The sequence below is a fragment of the Chiloscyllium plagiosum genome, unplaced genomic scaffold (genome assembly GCF_037043375.1).
Source record: "Chiloscyllium plagiosum isolate Xiang-an unplaced genomic scaffold, Cpla_swu_hap1 HiC_scaffold_36, whole genome shotgun sequence".
Taxonomy (NCBI): domain Eukaryota; kingdom Metazoa; phylum Chordata; class Chondrichthyes; order Orectolobiformes; family Hemiscylliidae; genus Chiloscyllium; species Chiloscyllium plagiosum.
In genome coordinates, this window is record NW_028270174.1 from 11,314,734 (window position 1) to 11,337,316 (window position 22,583).

General features: G+C 40.5%; 1 protein-coding gene across 2 annotated transcripts in view; it reads right to left on the reverse strand.

Annotated features, from left to right (window-relative positions):
* LOC122539489 (multimerin-1-like) overlaps positions 1-22,583 on the reverse strand; it is a 68,393-nt gene that overhangs the window by 11,067 nt on the left and 34,743 nt on the right. The window contains exons 5-7 of one of the 2 annotated variants that reach the window (XM_043674387.2): positions 21,426-21,599; positions 14,207-16,273; positions 120-266 (exon numbers count right to left, since the gene is read on the reverse strand). In XM_043674387.2, coding sequence (XP_043530322.2) covers positions 120-266; positions 14,207-16,273; positions 21,426-21,599 — 2,388 coding nt within the window. The remainder of the gene's footprint in view (positions 1-119; positions 267-14,206; positions 16,274-21,425; positions 21,600-22,583) is intronic. The other variant, XM_087979954.1, reaches the window with a different exon arrangement.

Genomic DNA, 22,583 nt, shown 5'->3' on the forward strand with positions numbered 1-22,583 from the left:
AACTCATTTTGGTCAACATACTTGGATATTTCATTTGTTAAAGCTGTCGCTTTCTCTGTGGACCCGGCCTTGTCCACTGTGCAGGAAAAATATACAGAGAGAAAATTAAAGAATCTCACCTGTCTTCAAGGCATTTTCATCCAGTAGCTTTTCATCACAGGTATGACCACCAAATGGGGGACGGCAAGCACATACAAAGCCTTTTCTTTGGTTAATACATGTTCCACCATTCTGGCATGGGCTACTATTACAGCTGGTGGATTCCACTGCAAATACAGATGCCAAGAATCAATATAAAATAGCTGAGAATTTTACAGTACTCTCTCTTCAGCACAAGAACATTTTGGGAGCCTTTGGCCACCCCAAAATGAGCTGTGTTTGTCTGATTGGATGAACCTTGTCCTCTGAAGTCGCAATCAACTTAATTGAATCTGCCAATCATCAGCCCCGACCATTGCTATGTATCAACTTTCACTTTTTCAAATAAAACAATAAACGTCAAGGAAAGGATTCAGAAAAGATTTACAAGGATGTTCCAGGGTTGGAGGATTTGAGCTAGAGGGAGAGGTTGAATAGGCTGGGGCTGTTTTCCCTGGAGCGTCAGAGGCTGAGGGGTGACCTTCTAGAGATTTATGAAATCATGAGGGGCATAGATAGGATAAATAGACAAGATCTTTTCCCTGGGTTGGGGGAGTCCAGAACTAGAGGGCATATGGTGAGAGGGGAAAGATATAAAAGAGGCTTAAGGGGCAACTTTTTCACACAGAGCGAGGTGCATGTGTGGAATGGGCTGCCAGAAGAAGTGATGGAGCTGGTACAATTGCAACATTTAAAAGGCATCTGGATGGGTATGTGAATAGGAAGGGTTTGGAGGGATATGGGCCAAGTGCTGGCAGGTGGGACTAAATTGGTCGGCATGGACGAGTTGGACTGAAGGGTCTGTTTCTATGCTGTACATCTCTATGACTATGATTCTAGTTGTAAACCCAATGGACTAAAACTGAACTTGTCCAGCCCAGTCCAACACTGGCACTTCTACATCATTAGTATGTACTCAATGGCTATGTGTGCCATGGATGGGAAACATCAGTTAATATGATAGCAGAGTGTAGCTGTTAGCAAGTTTGTGAGAAGATTATTTCAAGATGATGTTTATCAAAACTGTTGCAGCATCCCCTATGCACATCCACTCATTGTCCAGTGACTCTTTACTTTTGAAATGTTCATGCTTATATCCAAGTTACACCACAGACTCATCCCTCCCTATTTCTGTAAACTTCTTAAGTAATCTCTGAGCTCCTCCAGTTCTGGAATCATTCTCATCCCAATACTCATCCTGGAATATAAGCTCTGAAATTCCCTTCCTAAATCTTTCCAGCCATTTATCTCCTTTCCTCCAAACCTGATTACCTTGATTTTGGACACTCATCCAATTATTTATTTAATATGTGGCTCAATGGCAAATTTTGCTTGATGAAGCTTTTCTGAAGTGCCTAGGGGAACTTTATTATATGAAATATGCTATGAAAATATATGTTGTTGTTTTGTGGAACACCTAAGTTGCAAATCTTCCATACTCTAATGTCACGCAACATTAGCCACTGCTTCGGTAGAAACACAGAAAATAGGAGCAGGAGTAGGAGATTTGACCCAATGAGCCTGATCTGCCATTCAATATGATGATGTATGATCCTCTATCTCAACACCATACTTGCACTCTTTCCCCAAAACCCTTCATACCCTTAGCTTTTAGAAACCTACTTATTTCTTTCTCAATTATAATCAGTGATCTCCACAGCTTTCTGTGATACAGAATTCCATAGAGGCGGCACGGTGGCTCAGTGGTTAGCAATGCTACCTCACAGTGCTAGGGACCCGGGTTCAATTCCCGCCTCGGGCAACTGTCTGTGTGGAGTTTGCACATTCTCCCCGTGTCTGTGTGGGTCCCCTTCGGGTGCTCCGGTTTCCTCCCACAGTCCAAAGATGTGCAGGTCAGGTGAATTGGCCATACTAAATTGCCCATAGTGCTAGGCGTAGGGGAATGGGTCTGGTTGGGTTGCTCTTCAGAGGATTGGTGTGGACTTGTTGGGCTGAAGGGCCTGTTTCCACACTGTAGGGAATCTAATCTAATTATGGATGGCTCAGTGGTTAGCACTGCTGCCTCACAGTGCCAGGGTCCTGGGTTTGATTCCCGCCTGTCTGTGTGGAGATTGCTCATTCTCCCCGTATCTGCGTGGGTTTCCTCCAGGAGCTCTGGTTTCCTCCCACAATTCAAAGATGTGCAGATCAGGCGAATTGGCCATACTAAAATTGCCCACAGTGTTGGGTGGTTAGTTAGGGGTAAATATAGGGTAGGGGAATGGGTTTGGGTGGGTTTCTCTTCAGAGGGGCGGTGTGGACTTGTTGGGCTAAAGGGCCTGTTTCCATACTGTAGAAAATCTAATCCAATCTAATTTAAAAATAAAAGATTTACCAGCCTGCGAACAAAGACATTTCTCCTTATCCCAGTCTGAAATGTCCTGCCATGTAGCCTAAATCCACAACCCCCTTTCCTTGGCAGCATCATCCATTTTGTCATGAAATCATACCTTTGCTCTCAAATCGTAACATCTTTCCCTGTGTTCTTAAAAACATTTTAAAAGAAGTTTAACTTCCTTTCATTTCTGAAAAGTGGACATCAGCTTGTAATTTTCACTCACGTTCTCTCTGCACAGTTGCTGCTTGACTTGATGGGTATTTCAAGCGCACTGTTCTAGCTTCAGATTTGTTGCGAACATCTTGCTGACTTTGTGAACATCTGGAGTGGTGTTCTATAGCGGTGTTCAAATCCCAGCATGGTAACTGAGAGGATTTAGGTTCAGTTAATTGATAAATTTGGAATTAAAGTCTTGTTTCACTAATAAAGGCCATGAGCCCACTGAATTGTTGTAAAAATCTATTTGATTCACAAATGGCCCTTAGAAGAGGCAATGTGTCTAAGTTACTGCAGAGCCATGGAAACGTGTGTTATCTAACTCCTCTCTTAAGCACCAAGGAAGAAAACATCATGGACAGCAGCAGCTGAAGGAGGCAACTCACCATTATCTTCACAAGGGCAAGAGAGGAAGAGGCTAAAAATTTTGGCCTTTCCAGTGATGCTTACAATCCAAGAACAATTGAAGAAGAAATGCTTTTGCTTGAAAATTTCAAGCAAATTTTGAAAAGTAAAAGTGGAATTAAAAAGCCACAAAACCAACAGACTGTTGCAAACAACTGACTGCTTCACAAATATTCAGCTAATGTGTGACTCAAGTTTTACACCATTGTGCTTGAGTCCAGCAGTTCAAGAAGGCGGCCCAGTACCAGCAGCTAAGGGCAGCTATGGTTAAAAATGAATTCAGATATTGCAAACAATGTTCAGACGTAAAGAACGAGTTGTTATAACATTTGCCTATATTCAGCCAGGATGACCCCATCGTCTATGCTTAAGCTACCACTCTTCACTGAATGCTTGAACAGTCACTTTATTGATAAGGAAACCTGATTCCAGAGGTAATTATAATGGGAGGAGGCTTATGTGGAATGGAACTGCCAAAATAAATGAGTTGGACTGCATGGTAAGTTATGTGCTATAGATTCAGCGTTGTTCTGGGGAATAATTATGTTCCTGTTTACAAAGTTCTTCAAGGCCTCATTTATTAAATTTCTGAATCTTATTTTAATGCTATACTTTCTGCACTATTGGTGGCATTGTCTTCAACCATTAAATGGAAATTTATTTTAAGCCTTCCTACCTTGTCATATCCCTTCCAATCTTTTAAACCCACCCTCGTACCTTGACATGCGATTATACTGTTACTCACATCACCTAACTCGCTTTTTTCCTGTTTACTAACATCGAAACTCTGACTTCTAATAAACTCTGTCAAGTTCTGTGGCATCTACAGCAGAGAAGAAGAAAGAAAGACTTGCATTTAAACAACAGCTTTCATTACTTACAGGTGTAACTAAATGCTTTACAAATAATGAAGTACTTTTGAAGTGCAGCCACTACTTAATGGAAGAATTGTGGCACCCAATTTGTACATAATAAGCTCCTTCTAAAAATAGTACAATAATAGCCCAGACGAGCAGATGTTAGTGATTTTGAATATTGATAAGGACCCTCTGGTCTTCTTCATAATAATGCCAAGTGATCTTTCAAATCCACCAGAGACAAGTCCTTAGTTCAACATCTTGTCTGAAAAATAGCACCACCAAAAATAGCATCACTCCCTTAGTACTTCCTCAGTCTTGATTTCAGTGCTCCAGGCCTTGAGTGGAACATGATTCCACAGCCTTTGAACTCTAAGACAAGCCATAGCCCACAAAAGGACAGAGAGACAGGTTGCCTTCCTTAAGAATCATATTGTTCCTCCACATTATGTTTCTCCTGGTGTGAAGTACTATCATTAACAAATCCACTGTTACCTTCACTGCCAACATGCATCCCTTCCCTGAAGACACTACCACCCATCTCCCTTCTCCAGCCTCCATCACACCCTGAGAGGACAGCACAAGCAAATTTGGAACAACCTGTTGTCCTTAATTGAACATGAAAGGCAGAGGCAACCAATTGTGATTGTGCCTCCAAGAAGATTGGGCCTGAGTGTGCACTGCAGAACTTGCAGAATTAGGACCCAAAAATGATTCCGAGCCTGAAGCCAATCTAGCACCTGATTATTTCATTCTTTGTATTTATACTCCACAGATCAGTACTAGCTGCAAATATGATCAATACTGAGCACATTGTATTGAAACCATTTATACCAGCTGCCTTTCTCTTAGAGAGAGTTACAGGTGACAATTTATTACCACAATTATAATTTGACAAGGCTTTAATACTAAGGTTGCTGCAATATCGAGAAGCTCTTCAGTATCTCTCCTGTGATGGATCAGTGTGCTAACATCTGGATTCAAAGGAAGGTCAGTTCTTTACAAACTTCACACAATAACATTGCATTGCCAGCTTCTAATAACATTGCAGCTGTGATTTCAAGGAGGATACATGACAGTCAATCCATCTCATAGGGAGAATTGAGAGCAGGTAAGTGTTCTTTTCCTCCCACCCATTCCCCTTGAAAAAGATTTGCAAACAGAGCTGTCAGACAGAAAGAAGGAGAAATGAAAGCAGTCTGATAGATTTTTATCTTTGCTGCCTGGGTGGTAATCTAGCAGAGCAGATTGCCCACCTTTTGGAGAACACACCCAATTATCATCGCACTGATTGCATGCTTGATCAGAAGAATACACACAAGTCAGTGTCAGCTTAGCCTTTAATGGACATTGTAGATGGTAAAATAGTGTGGGCACTTTCAACCAATATCTTGCAATTGTTTGCACTGATAATACCTGTCAAGGCCTCAGGTTTCCATTTACTGAGGCTCAGAACCCTGGAATTTCTTTCCAAACTTCTCTTTGTTCCTTTGAGTCTCAGTTTAATACTTGGACTTATGCTTTTGGTCACCAATCCCAGAGTCTGTTCCCTTGACTCTGCATTAATTTTTTACCTAATTATGCTGCTGTGCTTAGTTTGTTAAATGTGTTATATTAATGCAACTTGTTGACATTACTGGAAATAAATGCCCCCTTTCTAAGTTTCTTTTTAAAAAAGAAACTACACAGTTTGTTTAACATTACAAAATCTCGTCCAACCAGAGAAACAGGAAGTGTGGTCTTCATAGGAACACAAGGAGGTCATGTAGCTTCTTTAACATGTTCCCCTGTTCAATGAAATCATGGCTGATTTTTGACTCAATTGCTTGTACCTCCATTTGCTCCACATCCTTTAAATAACAAAACACTATCAGCCTCTGTTTTAAAATTAACAACTGATTTTGCCTCCAGCCAGAGACACCCAATCTGCTGAAACTGGTTCTCCCAATCTAACTGTTGCTGCTCTTAAAATCTTGCAAACTTTGGTCAAATCATCACTTAACCTTGAAAGTTTCAGTGAACACAACTCCAGTTTGAATAATACTTTTTCGAAGTTTAACTGGAGGCATCCAGATATCATTGTGGTGAAAATACACTGCACTCCCTCTAAGGAAATATGGCTTTCCTAATGTGGGGTGCCTAGAACTGCACACAGTGATTCCAACCATGGTCATCCCAGGGCTTTGTTTAGATAAATGAGTGACTTCTATAACTTTTAATCTAATTTTCTGTATCCATAAAGGTTAGTGTTACATCAGCCTCATTTCTTTGCATCTTGGACACACTGCCCATGACCGTTTCAACCAAGGATACTGATAATTACATCTAATTCCCTTTTCCTGTACTAACCTATTTTATGAATCATTCACCCGAGACTGCTGGTGAATTGAGACTTTTTCATGAGATCACTTAGCAGGACTTTGTATTATTCAGACAATGTATGTGTGTGCTTCTATTAAGGCATTTGTTACAGACTGCATTTCAATCACTCCCACTTTTCTGATAGCAAGTACAATTCTTAGCTGTACATTATCTTAAAGGGAACTGCCTGCTGTTTGACACTAATGCTGTTTGCACAGCAAATGAATGACTCTGCCTGAATGCAAGGATAATGTTAAGGTTGATTTCTTGCACACGCAGTCAATAAGAGAATTTTCTTCAATTAGGAAATTTCATTGGGTAAGCAGTTCTGGGACCCTGGGTTCAAATCCTGCCATGGCAGATGGTTGAATTTGAATCCAATAAATATCTGGAATTAAGAATCTAATGATAACCATTAATCCATTTTCGATTGTCAAAAAACTCATCTGGGTCACTAATGCCCTTTAGGGAAGTCAACTATCATCCTTACCTGGTCTGGCCTACATGGGACTCCAGACCCACAGCAATGTGGTTGACTTTTAACTGCCCTCTGGGCAATTAGGGTTGGGCAATAAATGCTGCCTAGCTAGCGATGCCCTCATCCCATGAATGAATAACCAAAACAGTATACACTTGAGGGAAATATGTGGTGGATTTTGTGAGTTTCTGCTCTTTGTGTGTGCATCAAACTATTTCAGTTTCAGGTCTTTATAGACCAGAGTAAGGAAACACAAATACTGCAAGACAGAATATTTCTGACATTACAAAATATCATCTTTTGGGTGAGACGTTAAACCATGTATCTGCCTACCATCTCAGGTGGATGGAAAAACTGCCATGACACTATTTGAAGAGGAGTACTCCTGTCTATCCTCACTACATTTTACCCATTAACCCCAAAATCATTAAAACTGATGGTGTCCACCAATTGGCTGCCACATTTCCCACATTACAGCAGTGATTATAGTTCCAGAGTGCTTTAATGCTGTAAAGCACTTCAGATTGTGAAAGATACCATATAAATGCTTGTCCCTCTCTAAAGTATCATTCATTGTGACGTATTTGTAAAGAAAATTGTTTGAGTTCACCCGTCATCTTACATGTATTTTGGTAATATTCTTTCAAGTCTAATTGAACCTTGGAACACTGCTTGATCAAACAGCTTGCCTTTCATCATTCCTGCCATTATACTTCAGCTGGATGTATATTATAACAATTGGCAAGAGGCTGGTAATATCCCAGTTTCCCTTCTCTTTCCTCACTTTCAAATCCCTCAAAGGCTTTGCCCTCCTCACTTCAGTAGTCTTCTCCAATTCTACAACCTCCCAAGTTTTTGTACACCTCCAATTCTGAGTGGTGGGAATGGGTAGTGAGGGAGGGGTCTAGTTCAGGATCTAATTACAGAACTACAGGTTCCTCCACTGCATCTCCAGAAGAAGGAGATTGCCTTGGGAAGAATACAGCATACTTTTGCTGGATTGTCCATCTGTGCTCCTGTCTTCCTTGCCAAGAGTTAGGCTACATGGATTTCCATTACATTTTGTCTGTGCTTGTGGGTGAAGTAATGCAGTGGTTCAATTATTGCCTTCTGCAGGATGCCTGACCAGAAAACTCTCCCTTCAGCCATCAAATGATTTACAGATGGAAATTCGACCTGCTTGGCCACATTACAAATCACCTTCCATGGTCAACAAGACTAGTGACATTTGGAAATCCCCATCCCAAAATGTTGCTGATGTTGCAGGTCAGCTGAAAACACCAGAGCTGAGATTGATAGAATTTTGTCAGATGGAGGTAGTCAGGGATCAGAACCAAAGCAGGTTGATGATTAAAGTGTACTGTTCGATGAGATGGAAATGTGTCTGCTTAGGTTCCAGAGCCCTGGTCTTAATGTACATTGAGAATTTTGGTTTACTGGGAGGATGAGTTTCATCCTCAACAAGCTTGGTCCGGTTTTCTGTCAGAGGACAAGAAACATTGGTCCCCCAAAGAAACTTCCTCTAATGCTCAAGCATTCCACCTTCTGGGTAGTCAGAGAAAATCATTAGTGGTGTTCAAGACTGTATTGACAGACTGGGATACTCTGTTGAAGAAGGATAGATATAGAGTCATAGAGATGTAAAGCACGGAAACAGACTCTTTGGTCCAACTCATCCATGGCGACCAGATATACCAAACTAATCTAGTCCCAATAACGAGAGTCCAAGGCAGTATATTCCTTTTGAGGTGATGGGAAAGTCTGGCAGGTTTGGTTAAGGAAAAGAAGGAAGATATGTCAGGTATGGACAGCAGGGATCGAGTGAATCCTTAGAAAAGTATATAGGCAGTAGGAATATACTTAAGAGGAAAATCAGAGGGCTAAAAAGGGACATGAGATAGCTTTGGTAAATAGGATTAAGGAGAATCCAAAGGGTTTTTACAAATATATTAAGTTCAAAAGGGTAACTAGGGGGTGAATAGGGCCCCTCAAAGATCAGCAAGGCAGTCTTTGTGTGGAGCCACAGGAAATGGGGGAAATACTAAAAGTGTATTTTGCATCAGTTTTTACTGTGGAAAAGGACATGGAAGATATAGAATGTGGGGAAATAGATGGTGACATCTTGAAAAATGTCCATATTACAGAGGAGGAGGTGATGGATGTCTTGAAATGCATAAAAGTGGATAAATCCCCAGGATCTGATCAAGTGTACCCAAGACCTCTGTGGGCAGTTAGGGAAGTGATTGCTGAGCCCCTTTCTGAAATAGTTGTATCATCGATAGTCACAGGTGAGGTGCCAGAAGACTGGAGGTTGGCTAACGTAGTACCATTATTTAAGAAAGGTGGTAAGGACAAGCCAGCGAACTATAGACTGGTGATCCTGATGTCAGTGGTGGGCAAGTTGTTGGAGGGAATCCTAAGGGACAGGATTTATACATATTTGGAAAGTCAAGAACTGATTAGGAATAGTCAACATGGCATGGCAAATCATGTCTCATGAACTTGATTGAGTTTTTTGAAAAAGTAACAAAGAAGATGGATGAGGGCAGAGTGGTGGACATGATCTACATAGACTTCAGTAAGACATTTGACAAAGTTTCCCCTAGGACACTGATTAGCAATGTTAAATCTCATGGAATACAGGGAGAACAAGCCATTTGGATACAGAACTGGTTCGAAGCTAGAAGACAGAGGGTGGTGGTGCAGGATTGTTTTTCAGACTGGATGCCTGTGACCAGTGGAGTGCCACAAGGTGCTGGGTACACTACTTTTCATCATTTATATAAATGATTTGGATATGAACATAGGAGGTATAGTTAGTAAGTTGCAGATGACACCAAAATTGGAGGTGTAGTGGACAGCAAAGAAGGTTACCTCAGATGACAATGGGATCTTGATCAGATGGGCCAATGGGCTGAGGAGTGGCAGCTGGAGTTTAATTTAGCTAAATGTGAGGTGCTGTATTTTGGGAAAGCAAATCTTAGTAGGACTTATACACTTAATGGTAAGGTCCTAGAGAATGTTGCTGAACAAAGAGACCTTGGAGTGCAGGTTCATAGCTTCTTGAAAGTAGAGTCGCAGGTTGATAGGATAGTGAAGAAGGTGTTTGGTATGCTTTCCTTTATTGGTTAGAGCATTGAGTATGGGAGTTGGGAGGTCATTTTGTGACTGTACAGGACATTGGTTAGGCCACTTTTGGAATATTGCATGCAATTCTGGTTTCCATCCTATTGGAAGGATGTTGTGAAACATGAAAGGGTTCAGAAAAGATTTATAAGGATGTTGCCAGGGTTGGAGGATTTGAGCTATAGAGAGAGGCTGAATAGGCTGGGTCTGTTTTCCCTGGAGCATCAGAGGCTGAGGGGGTGACCTTAAAGGTTTATAAAATCATGAGAGGCATGGACACAGTAAATGGACAAAGTATTTTCCCTGGAGTGATGGAGTCCAGAACTAGAGGGCATAGGTTTAGGGTGAGAGGCAAAAGCTATAAAAGAGAGCTAAGGAGCAACTTTTTCATGCAGAGGGTGGTGCGTATATGGAATGAGCTGCCAGAGAAAGTGGTGAAGGCATCTAGATGGGTATAAGAATAGAAAGGATTTAGAGCAATATGGGCCAAGTGCTGGTTAATTATTCTTTTATTTTGAGTCACTATATTGAGCAGGATGCCTTTGGGAGTGGTGGATACATTCTTCTATGCCAGAAGGAACAGGGGTCAGTGAAATTCACTCTAAATGAAGAAAAATAAGGCTTAGTTTCACAAACAGAAGGGTGCTTGTGGTGCACTGGTAGTGTTTAAGTCCCATCTTCTCCAGGCATCATATCTCTGCACAGGTTGACTTAAAACATCCAGAATAGCAGGATCTTGTGGCACTGTGGCAGTGTATCTGCCTCTGGTCAGAAGATCTGGGTTAAGCTCCACCTGTGTTCAAACAGGTTGATTGAAAATACTGAGGGCTCTCAGGGCACTGTGGTAGTGTCCCTGCATCTACGTTTTAAGTCTCACCTGCTTCAGTGGCATGTCATAGCACATCTGAACAGGTTTATTAAAATATATTGACTTATTAGAGGTCAATGCAATGCCTAGTTTCAAATAAAATGAACAATAATGGGGAGATCCAAGCATGACTTTAAATTTGTTCTTGTTAACTGTTAATTGACAGCCAGCTACATCTCTGGGGTCTGGTAGGTTTAAGACCCACAGCTAAGCCTGTAGTCAGAGGAGGATGGACAATAATTTGGATAGGGTTAAGCAACCTAGCTAACTGCAGCCACAGAATGAATGTAGAATCAAAAGAAGCTCACCTACTTACCATAGCTCCAATTCAATGCAATTTAAAAGAGAAATACCTGAAGGCTTTCTTCCACAAGGAATGATTGTGGACATACAGAACAGACAATAGGACGGTGAACCTATCAACAAAGACGGCATACTCAAACTACTGAACCTGTACATTCAACAACCAAATATATGAACAAATCAACAGCACACCCATGGGCTCACCCATCTCTGGACTCATAGCAGAAGCGGTAATGCAAAGATTAGAACAAAAGCCTTACCGCAAATTCAACCCAAACTCTGGGTCAGATATGTGGATGACACCTTTGTAATCATTAAAAACACAGAAACACACTGGATCATCAACGCAACACTCACAGGAATCCGATTCACTAGAGAGGAAGAAAAGGACAACCAACTCCCATTCCTAGACGTGATGGTACAGAGAACACCGAACGGAGAATTCACCACAAAGGTATACAGGAAAGCCACACACACAGACCAAGTCCTGAACTATGAAAGCAACCACCACAACACACACAAAAGAAGTTGCATCAAGACACTGTTCAAAAGGGCCACATCACACTGCAGTACACCAGAACTGCAAAAAGAGGAAGAAGAACACCTAAACAATGTATTCGCCAAAAACAGATACCCGCGCAATTTCATCAACAGATGCCTAAGGGAAAGACAATGGAATGAGGACATGCCGCAACCCAAAGGACTAGCCACACTACCATACATCAAGAGCATTTCTGAACTGACAGCCAGACTACTGTGACCACTAGGACTCATAACAGCACACAAACCAACAGCCACTCTCAGACAACAACTCACCAGGACGAAAGACCCGATACCCAGCATGAGCAAAACCAATGTAGTGTACAAAATCCCATGTAAGGACTGCACAAAACACTACTTGGACAAACAGGAAGACAGCCAACGATCCACATCCATGAACACCAACTCGCCATGAAATGACACGACCAGCTATCCTTAGTAGCCACACACTCAGATGACAAGCAACATGAGTTCGACTGGGAAAACACTACTATTATAGAACAAGCCAAACAGAGAACAGCCAGGGAATTCCTAGAGGCTTGGCACTCATCCACAGATTCGATCAATAAGCACATCGACCTGGACCCAATATACCGACCACTGCAACGGACAGCTGGAACTGACAACGGGAAGCGGCAGAGACAAACCACTATAAATGCCGGAGGAAACATCACAGAAGCGCTTCACGGGAGGCTCCCAAGCACTGAGGATGTCACCTAGACAGGGGACGAAACGTCTGCAACACAAATTCCCAGCTCGGCGAACAGAATCACAACACAGAGCACCCGAGCTACAAATCTTCTCACAAACTTTGAACAAGGAATGATTGGTCAGGCCATAGTCAGAGCTAAAAATATAATTGGAGCTTTGGCAATGCAAAATCTGGATACTTTTAACCAATTATACAAACATATTTGGAAATCAGAGCAAGGGTTTCACTTCAATATTGCAAAGGAAGGTGTGCATATTTCAGGCACTTGCTGCCTAAAGTAGGGGATGCCAAATTCAGCAATGAACATCCAGCATGCGGGCAAATTGAGCATGCAATTTCCTACCTCTAAATTTGTCATTTAAGCGCATTTTAAGCATTTGAAAATTGATATCATTACATTTCTATCCAGATTAATTTTAAAAATGGGAAGAATACATAATTGGGTCATGATGGTTTTAAAATATCATGTTCCCACAAGAGCAACTACAACTGGAAATAGTTGGATGCCATTCACCTCCTCTGCTTTGCCATTCAGCTAAATCTTGGCTAATCAGCATCTTATAACCATCTACTGGTATTGGCACCATTACCATTAATGCCCTTGGCTAAAAGAATCTCAGTTTTGACACTTTAAATAATCTGCAGCTGTGACCGCACTTTGTGGATGGTACCAGTTTTCCAAAAGCCTTTGTGTGAGGACATGCTTCTTGACACCAACTCTGAATGCCCCTTCTCTAATTTTAAGATCACAATATTCTGCCATATCACCTTTTCTCTGTAAATTACCAGTTTTTGCAACATTACTGCTGTGATAAATATCCTGTGTCATACATATTTCCTGTGTATTTTAACTAGAATTAGAATTAGACTTACTACAGTGTGGAAACAGGCCTTTTGGCCCAACGCGTCCATGCTGAACCTCCAAGGTGTAACCCACCCAGACCCATTCTCCTACTACTCAGCATTTACCCCTGACCAATCTACCTAATCTACACATCCCTGAACACTATGGGCAATTTAGCATGGGCAATTCACCTAACCTGCACATCTTTGGATTGTGGGAGGAAACCAGAGCACCCAGAGGACACTCACGCAGACATGGGGAGAATGTGCAAACTCCACATAGATAGTCACCCAAGGCAGGGATCGAATCTGGGTCCCTGGCATTGTGAGCCACTGTGCCAACTAATCAGTTAATACAATAATCTGAATTTCAGTCACAGGATGATCTGTAACAAAAATAGAAATTCTGCAGAATGTCCGCAGATCTTATAGAGAGAAAGCAGATTTAACAGAGTTGCGGAGCTCGTTTCTGTAGTGTCGTGGTTATCACATTCACCTGTGGTGGTACAGTGGCACAGTGGTTAGCAGTCTCTCAGTGCCAGGGACCTGGGTTTGATTCCAGCCTCGGGTAATTGTGTGGAGTTTGCACATTCGCCCTGTGGGTTTCCTCTGACAAATCAAAGATGTGCCAGTCAGGTGGATTGGCCATGCTAAATTGCCCATAGTGTCAGATGCATTGGTCAGAGCAAAATGGGTCTAGTTGGGTTATTCTTCAGAGGGTTGGTGGGGACAAATGGCCTGTTTCCACATTGCGGGGAATCTAATCTATCATTTTGGGTCCAATGACTTATTAAGAATGGTCATTGGACTTGAAAATTTTATTCTGCTTTCACCAATATTCACTGATACTGCTTGATTCTGTTGAGTTTCTCCAGAAATTTCAGATTGTGTTTCAGATTGTCAGCTCTTTGTTTTGTTTTATTACAAAATGTTCTGTGTCTCTTGTCTGTAGCTGAGTAAGTGCAAAAGCACCAATAGTGACCAAAAGGAAAGAATAACATTTGAAATATATAGTAGTTACCTGGAAAGGTGTCCTTGTCAGCATTTCGTTGGCTTCTCCCTGTGTTGGTTGTAATATTGGCTTTGTTACTGATTCTTGGTCTCCTATATAACTGCTTAATTTGCTTCTGGAACTTTGTAAAATTCCTGACAACATTAGAAATGCTCCTATCCATATAAACTGTAATATTAGTGAAAAACATGCCCACAGTGGCTTCACTGATAGATTGCATGAAGTCTCTCAGTTCCTCCTGAAGAGCTGTGATGTTTGGCTTTACTACTGGCACTGCAGCCTTTGAAATACTGGTATTGACATGAGCTATCAACAGAGACAAATTCTGACAAAGTCCCCAGGTTTTTCCAGTCACCTCTTCCACTTGGGAGAGCCTCTTGTTCAAGTTAACCCATTTGGACTGTAATCCTGTCACTTTGTGACTCAACACCTGATATTTAGGAGGTGCAGGCTGGACTTCGCCTTGTGTTCTTTTGGGTGCTTTACGTTTGGTTGATGATTTCAACCTCCCCATTAGAGAGTTCAGTTGTGATTCAAGTGCTAGAATTCGTGGTTCATAGTCTTTAGGTTCTGGAGGGGAATGAAGGACAGCTTCTTCCAGATGGTGAATCATCTGTTGGTGATCTTCAATTGTAGCCACGGTTCTATTCAACAACTGAGACATCATCATTAGATTTGGAAGTACGCTTATCTCACTTTCCTTCAGATCCTGAAGGCCACCTATCGTTTCCAATGCAAACTGGTGTCTCACCAAGTCATCCAGCATTGCCTTAAAAGATGCATTTAACTGAGTTAATTGTGGAATCACACTCAAAACATCACTCTGCTTTTCAATATTCTTGTGATACAATTCCAAAACATATTCCCGTAGTTCTGTGACATTATTTTTCAGGATGTAATAACCATCTCTCATGGAATCAACAGCATCATTAATGACTGTCATTGTATCATTCAAACCATCCTCAATTTCAAGACGGCATTCAGCTAGGAAATTGGTGAGTGACTCATCTCCAGCTTGGTTTTGGTTTCCGAGCGGTGAACCATCTCCTGCATCTTTGATAGATGCAACCAAGCTGTTCACGGTCACACTGAGATTGTTGAAACGCTCAATGAAGGAGGCGAGTTCAGCACCGCGGACAGCGTCGCTACGGTCAGGGAAGGCGCGGTTAGCAGCACCATGGACAGGGCCAGCGGCCGCAAAACCATAGCCAGCGGTGCCTGTTTCATCCACTGGCACGTGTCCTTCATTCACGGATTGAAGGATTTCCACATCATATGACAAAATGCTGATTCTCTCGTTCATTGAGGCCAAGAAGTCTTCTAATGAGGTGAAAATATCAGTGAATGTATTATTTAAGTTATGCAGTTTATTCTCCATTTGGTCCAACTGGTCTGTATTGCTCTTGCATTCTTCAACCATCTCTTGGCATGTTCCAATCACCATTTCCTGCTTGTCACCAACTAACTGTGTTAAGTTGAAGAGCTGTAACCTGTGCACATTTACTTCAGCATACAGTTGGGATATCATGTGGCCCTGAATGTTGACATTTTTGGTGATATTCAGCGAATTCTTTTGGAAGCTCTCCTTCCACTGGCCTCCTTCCTCCTCAGAAACGGTGGCATCTGGGAATATCTGATTGGAGTCCAGCCTGTCCTGAGTTTTCATTACCTGTGAAAATGTATGGTTCATGGTTTCATAGAAAGCATCAATTCTATTGCTTTCTTTTTTCAATTCTGCTTGAAGCGACTTCAACTTTTCATTCATTTCCTGAGATGTGCCATTACAAGCTGCTGCTATATCAGTTCTAAGCACTTTCATTTCCTCCCTGATCTCTTGGAATTCAAGAACAGCTGTATAATTTTGCTTCAATGTTCTGGACTGAGAATTCTCAGATAGCGATAAAATGGTGCTGTTTAACTGATTGATTGCATCTTTGGTGCTTTGAAGTTCCTCAGTTAAACCTGAAATGGTTTTGTAAAGCTGAGTTACCATGTCCTGCGTGTTGTCTTGAAACAACTGAATTTGTTGCATCACCAGGTCTTTTATCAGCTCCTGAATCCCTTTTGATTTTGTTGCTGAAACAAAGAAATTAAATCAATTTAAAGAACTGATTCCTCCCCAACAAATAATTGGGAGAACATTAGTAACATGGTGACTGTGTGTCAATTTGCAAGCAAGAAAGGCCAATCCACTTAATTATGCTAATTCTCTCTCACCAACATAAGGCATAATTTCAAATGGGAAGATCTTCCTTGTCAGTAAAGATGATGCTTCATTTCTTCCCTGCCCCAAATATTTAATAATCTGTTGAATGGAATTGGATCTTTAGAAATCATCCATTCAGATTTTACCATTATAGAAAAGCACACACACTGTCCCATTTTTAATTCAAGGAGTAAATTACAATTTTGGGACCTTGTCTTAGGTATTCTCAAGGATGTAGCACCATTGCTATTACTCAACTGATCTAATCTTATACCTTATGTATAATTCCTTGGTAGAATATTGATAATAACCATTGTTGAGTGGAAGCATGATTACCTGTAAGTCAGAGGTTAATGGGATTGAGAAGAATATTTGAGAGTTGAGCACATAATCTTGATCTACACTTCAACAGAGTGCTGAAGGAGTGCTACGTTGTCATGGGTGCTGTCTTTTGGCTGAGATAATAAACTCAGGGGGAGGTACATGGCACTATCTGAAAGGAAGGGAACTTTTCTTGGTTTCTGACTTATATCTATACTTCAACTAACATTACTAAAACAGGCTATCTAGGTCATTGTGTCATAGTTTCCTGTGTACTAAGTTACAACATTGGCTATTTCTTCATTCTTGAAGAAATTAATGCTTTAACCTTCTGCTGTCTTCATGTTTATTTTTTTAAAAATTGTGAATGTGCATTGCTTTAAAACTGAGTATTTAAAAGTAATACAGTTGCCAAGTTCTTTCTGTGGGGAACTGGTTTATCAAATTCAAATAGAAAATGGAATATTATAACTATGGAAATCTATTGTCTTGCATATGTCATTTTATCAATCATTGCAATTTTTACATATTGTAGGATTTGATTCAAAATTCAGAAATTTATCTGCCACATCAGATGACTCTTGCATTATGCCCACCAAATCCTTAAGGACTAACATATACTTAGGGCATGCTAACAAAAAACCCTTCCATTTCTTCCAGTAATTCTCATTAAATAGTATTGTACTGTTTTATTGGATCTGAACAGGCACAATCTCAAAGTGTCACCATCTTGCCATTTCCTGTCACTTTTGAAAACTCTCCCAGTTACTAACATTTGTTCTCAGACTTGTTTTACCTTTTTTTATTATTGCTTGAAAAAATTCTGTTTCTCTTTATTGTCTGATAATGACCTTATGTATCACTCTCTTTAATTTTCTTTGCTTGTTCCTGTTGTGAACCTGTTTCCTCAATACATTTTCCACCTTCTTTCCATCTTCCACAACTGCCTTGATTACTTTGTCTCCTTTCCCCCACAGACAATACTCCTTGTGTGTTTATTCCAATGTATCTCAGGTCACCTTGGATGGGATTGTGTTTCGAGAAGATGAAATAGATTTGATTTCGTATTTTACAATTTCCATGCAGCACATTCATGAACCAATAGATTCTGATAGAGCACATATTCGACAAAAAGGGAGAAAGCTCTATGACACAGTGTTGCACGCCTTTAAAAGCAAATGATTTAAGCAGTTTCTTATCTTTGGAATTCACTAAACAATGAAAACCTTAGACAACAATTTCCTGTTCAAAGTCTTTTGATAGTCCAGCCCGTTTAGAGCCCTGGGTGACAAATATATCTGACTATGAAACAAGGCAATTTAGGCTTGGTGCTGTGGACTCAATTGTACTGGGACCAGACTGAGCCCGATACATAATTTAACAAAAGACCTTTGACCTTTTGCAGCTGCAAAGCGCAGTCAATTTCCATTGATTGCACAGGGACTCAAGGAATCTGCGGGGATGGACAAAATACATTCGCAGTGTGGGCCAGCTGAGCTAAGTGCACTGCATCTTAAAAGAAAGAATGAGTTAACAGTGCCACATGAGGTTAATAAAACTGACAGTTGTATACATCAATATTGCAGCCCACTGTAAAATTTACAACCTATTTGTCTGCTGTCAGGGTAGGCATGTCAAAACAGGACACAGGATGAGGAAGAAAAACTCACCAGCTCATTTTGGAGAGTTTTGGGTTATTCTTGAAACAGATGGGAGTGGCTGGGGTGAGGGTAAATGGTCATGATGATAAATTTCCTCAATCATACCAAAAGATTCACAACAAAGCTCTAACAGTATTACCTCAAAAACAATAAGAAAATCAAGAACTGAATGTGTCCAGTGGCCATTTTAATTGCATTTACTCCTTAGTTTGGAATTGGATTTGTTTTTTTAAATAATTAATCATTTTGACTTGATTAAGCAAGTGAGGAACTAAATTACACTTTATCTAATTGTTGCTAGGTGTAATACACTCTCTGTAAAAGAAGAAAGCTGTGTAGCCCAGATCAAAGGTAAGGTCATTGTTTTTTTTTTAAATGTTTGGTTTTAAGGCTTAAGCTAATGCAAACTATGAAAATAGGATTAGAAGGTTTTTTACTCAAAGACACGGCTATTTTAAAAGCAAATTGGTTTAGTTTTGAAACTTAAAATATGTAACAGAATATGTGCATTCATATTGTTTTTTTTTAGCTTTAATCTGTTTTTGGCATCACCAGTTTTGTAGTCACACATGGACTTTTCTAATTAAATGATATTTATAGATCTTGACGAATACATAAATATATATGTTGAGTCATGTGAGGTGGTAATTACTCACTGGGAGGTGACATTGTGTTCTATTGATGCATCTTGTTTTGATAAAGATCTGAGGAATTGATAAGCTTGGAGACAAGCCATTCCAAAAAGAATGATCTTACAAAGTAATTGGCATGTCAAAGGACTTATGATGATGTAGGAGGGAATTTGTCACTAAGTTGATCATTACTTTTAAAGAAGTCGATCAGGAATTGGGCAGACACTAGCTAGCTAATCCAAGATTGACTGTCCATGCAATACTAAGCCATTTAGTGTTCCAAAGTCTTTAATCATTTACAGGAGTAATGGCTAGCAAAGGTTAATAAGTGGTGATTCTTAATGGTTAGATGTACAAGAGAGGAAGACCTGAAGACAGAAGGAAGGTTTCAGTAAACAGGAGAGAACCCAAGATGTGTGCCCAGTCAGACAGAATCATAATCTGATGTCATTAAGTGGATCAACTGAAAACCACTGCTTTATGAAGTTTTATTCATTTTGTACTTGCAATGATAAAAGTAGTACATTCTCTGAACTTGTGAAGACATATTTGGACCTACATTGAGTCTTGTAACTAACTAATCAAGACTAGGAAATTTTTAGATTGGATCTCAAATTCAGTTTACAATGATAATTGACTTGAGTCTTACAATTGAAGTAAACTCCAAAATCTTACATTGGTGAGCAATAGATACTTCTTTACACTACCGATGGCTTCTGAAGAAGGGTGTAATGGGGATGGATTGCAGGGTTAGAGGTGGTTGCCAAGGCTGAGAGATTCTATTTTTAATCACCACTAGTTAAGTTATTTTCACACTGGTGATCAGTGCACTGAGGAAATTAGACAGAAATAGAGAAAAGGGGATGGGAATGAAATTCTTAAAAACAGTTCCAATATCTGCCATGGAGTTGCAAGCGTGTTTGCTTTGGATGTTCAGGGTAATGTGACAAAGAAATATTTACTAGAATGAACCAAATACGAAACCTATGGGAACGGAAAATGGAAGCTAGAACCAGCTGTTTAACAATTCAAGACAATGATATTCTCTGGGGATCACCTTGTGATTGATGGGAGATTTTCTTCTGTATATAGTTGTGCTTGGCTTAGTTTTGTCATTGGATTTGATTCATTGAATGACTTATATTTCACGTTTATTTGTGGATGTACACCCTAGTGGTGGATATGGGGAAGAGGTTTGAAAGAATGGACAAGTGAATGGTGACAGTTCATCTAAACTGGTCTTGAGGAGGTAAAACCCAGCACAGTATGGGCTTTGTCATTTGAAAAGCACAGTCATAGAATCATAGAATCCATGCAGTATGGAAAGAGACCCTTCGGCCCAATAAGACCACACCAACCTTCCAAAGAATAACCCACTCAAACCCATTCCTCTCACTATTTCTCCACATTTACCCCTGACCAATGCACCCCTGAACACTATGGGCAATTTAGCACGGCCAAACCACCTAACGTGCACATCTTTGGGCAATGGGAGGAAACCGGAGCACCTGGAGGAAACCCACAGAGATCAGGAAGAATGTGCAAACTCCACACAGACAGTCGCCTGACGCTGGTGATTGAACCTGGGTCTCTGACATTGTGAGGCAGCAGTGCTAACCACTTGAGCTACTGTGCTGCCCCCAAAAATAAAAAAAATGATAGAACCACTTACAGAGCCTCAAGATGTCTAAAAGTACTTTGCAGCCAATGAAGTACTTTCGATGGGTTATTTGTTGTATTATAGCAAAAACGACAGCCAATTGGTGCAATGCAAGCTCCCACAAGCAGAAAAGTAATTGTGCCTAGTTTCTCTGGGAATGTTGAGTGAAGGATTAATATTGACCAAGACACATGTGTCAACACCTCCACTGGAGGCAGGTGGTCTTTTAAATCCAGCTGAATGCTAGCAGACAGGGCATTAGTCATCTCATCTGAATGACAGCACCACCATGATGTAGCATTTCACTGGAACATCCAGCCACAACTTTGTGTTGAAGTCATGGGCCTGGGGCTTGAACTCTAATCCTGAGGTGCAATTGAGTCACAGTTCATACTGAGCAGCTTAGCTAAAAGTTTGAAGAAATCTGAAATCCACATTGTCAGAATCTGAAGTCTGACTGTGCAACCCCAATTGGCAGTGTTACAGATAATGATAGAGCCGACTTGATCTATTCTGAGCATCCTGAGGACCATGTCAATGAGCTTGATATGATTCTTGTTTTCACTAATCATTCATAGGATGTGGGCATCATTGGCAAGGCCAGCTTTTATTTCCCGTCCCTAACTATCCTTGAATGGAGTGGGCTTGCTGGCCTATTTCAGAGGGCAGTTAACAGTCAACTATCTTGCTGCCCTGTTCCATACTCTGCCCAATTTAAGAGGTTGCAGGCTAGAAGCATTCGCCATACCTTTTGAGGTTGACTGCAGATTTTTCCCTTGATCTTCATTTATCTTTCCCTCCAGAGAGTACAGCACACTCCGTACATCATTCATGTTGGCAGATATGTTTTCCACTTTCCTTCGCAGTATGCCCAGCTTAATTTCCTGATTATACAGCTTGTCACTGAATTTTGCTGTTAATGCTTTAAAACATCAAAATGAGCCATAACCATTACAATTCATTGGGCTAAGACCACATACGCATTTCAAGGATGATATCTAATTATACAAACAGCAGCAGGAGGAGGATTACCCCCTCTGTGAGGCACTATGTTTACTGTATCAAAAATATAAACTTCTTCTTGATCAAGAGCTCTTTCTCAGCTTTGTGCCTTCCACATGAAAAAAAACTATTACACCTGCAATGTGGAATCTACATTTTGAACATAGCCCTTAATAAAGTACAGATATCTTCCCTAACGTTACTAATGCACTTGATTTGACTGTCAAGACACTCTAAGGTGAAGTATTCCCTGAGGTTTCCTGAATCAGGGGCTGACTGTCAATCACAATTACACTGGAAGGGACTCAGGAGTTGGAAGCAGCTGGTTAACTTTTTAATTCAGTGACATTCTCCTAGTGCCCAGTTGTGATGGATTGAAGGAGTCCCTGTTATCAGATGATTTAATTATTTTTATTGATTTTTTAAAGCCATTTATCAAAATATATTATCTTTTCAGCCCCCAACTCCAACATTTCAACATAGGAGTGGAATTCTGGGCAGGCAAAGACAATCTCAAAGCATCCACAGAAGATAAACACGAATGGTGGACTAGAGAAAGATGCAATGAGAAAATAATATTTATTTACTGAGTTGTGTTTGATTTTGGATTTTCAACATCAGATTTTGTAAGGTGACAGACAGTTTGAAACTCAGAACTATAATTCTGTCAAGTCAAAACAAAATGTGGGGTCTGTTTTTGTGGGATTATGTACATGAACAGCACAGTGGAATGTGTTTCAATAAATAAAACATTTCCTCTATCTACCTGGTCAACTTCTTTAATCATCTTAAACACCCCAATTAAAATACCCCTGACTACCTTATCAATGTATAGCATGTGTGGTTAAAGCTCTGGAAGTGAATAAATGTAACAAGAGGTTTGTTTATGCAAAAAGGTCTTTCT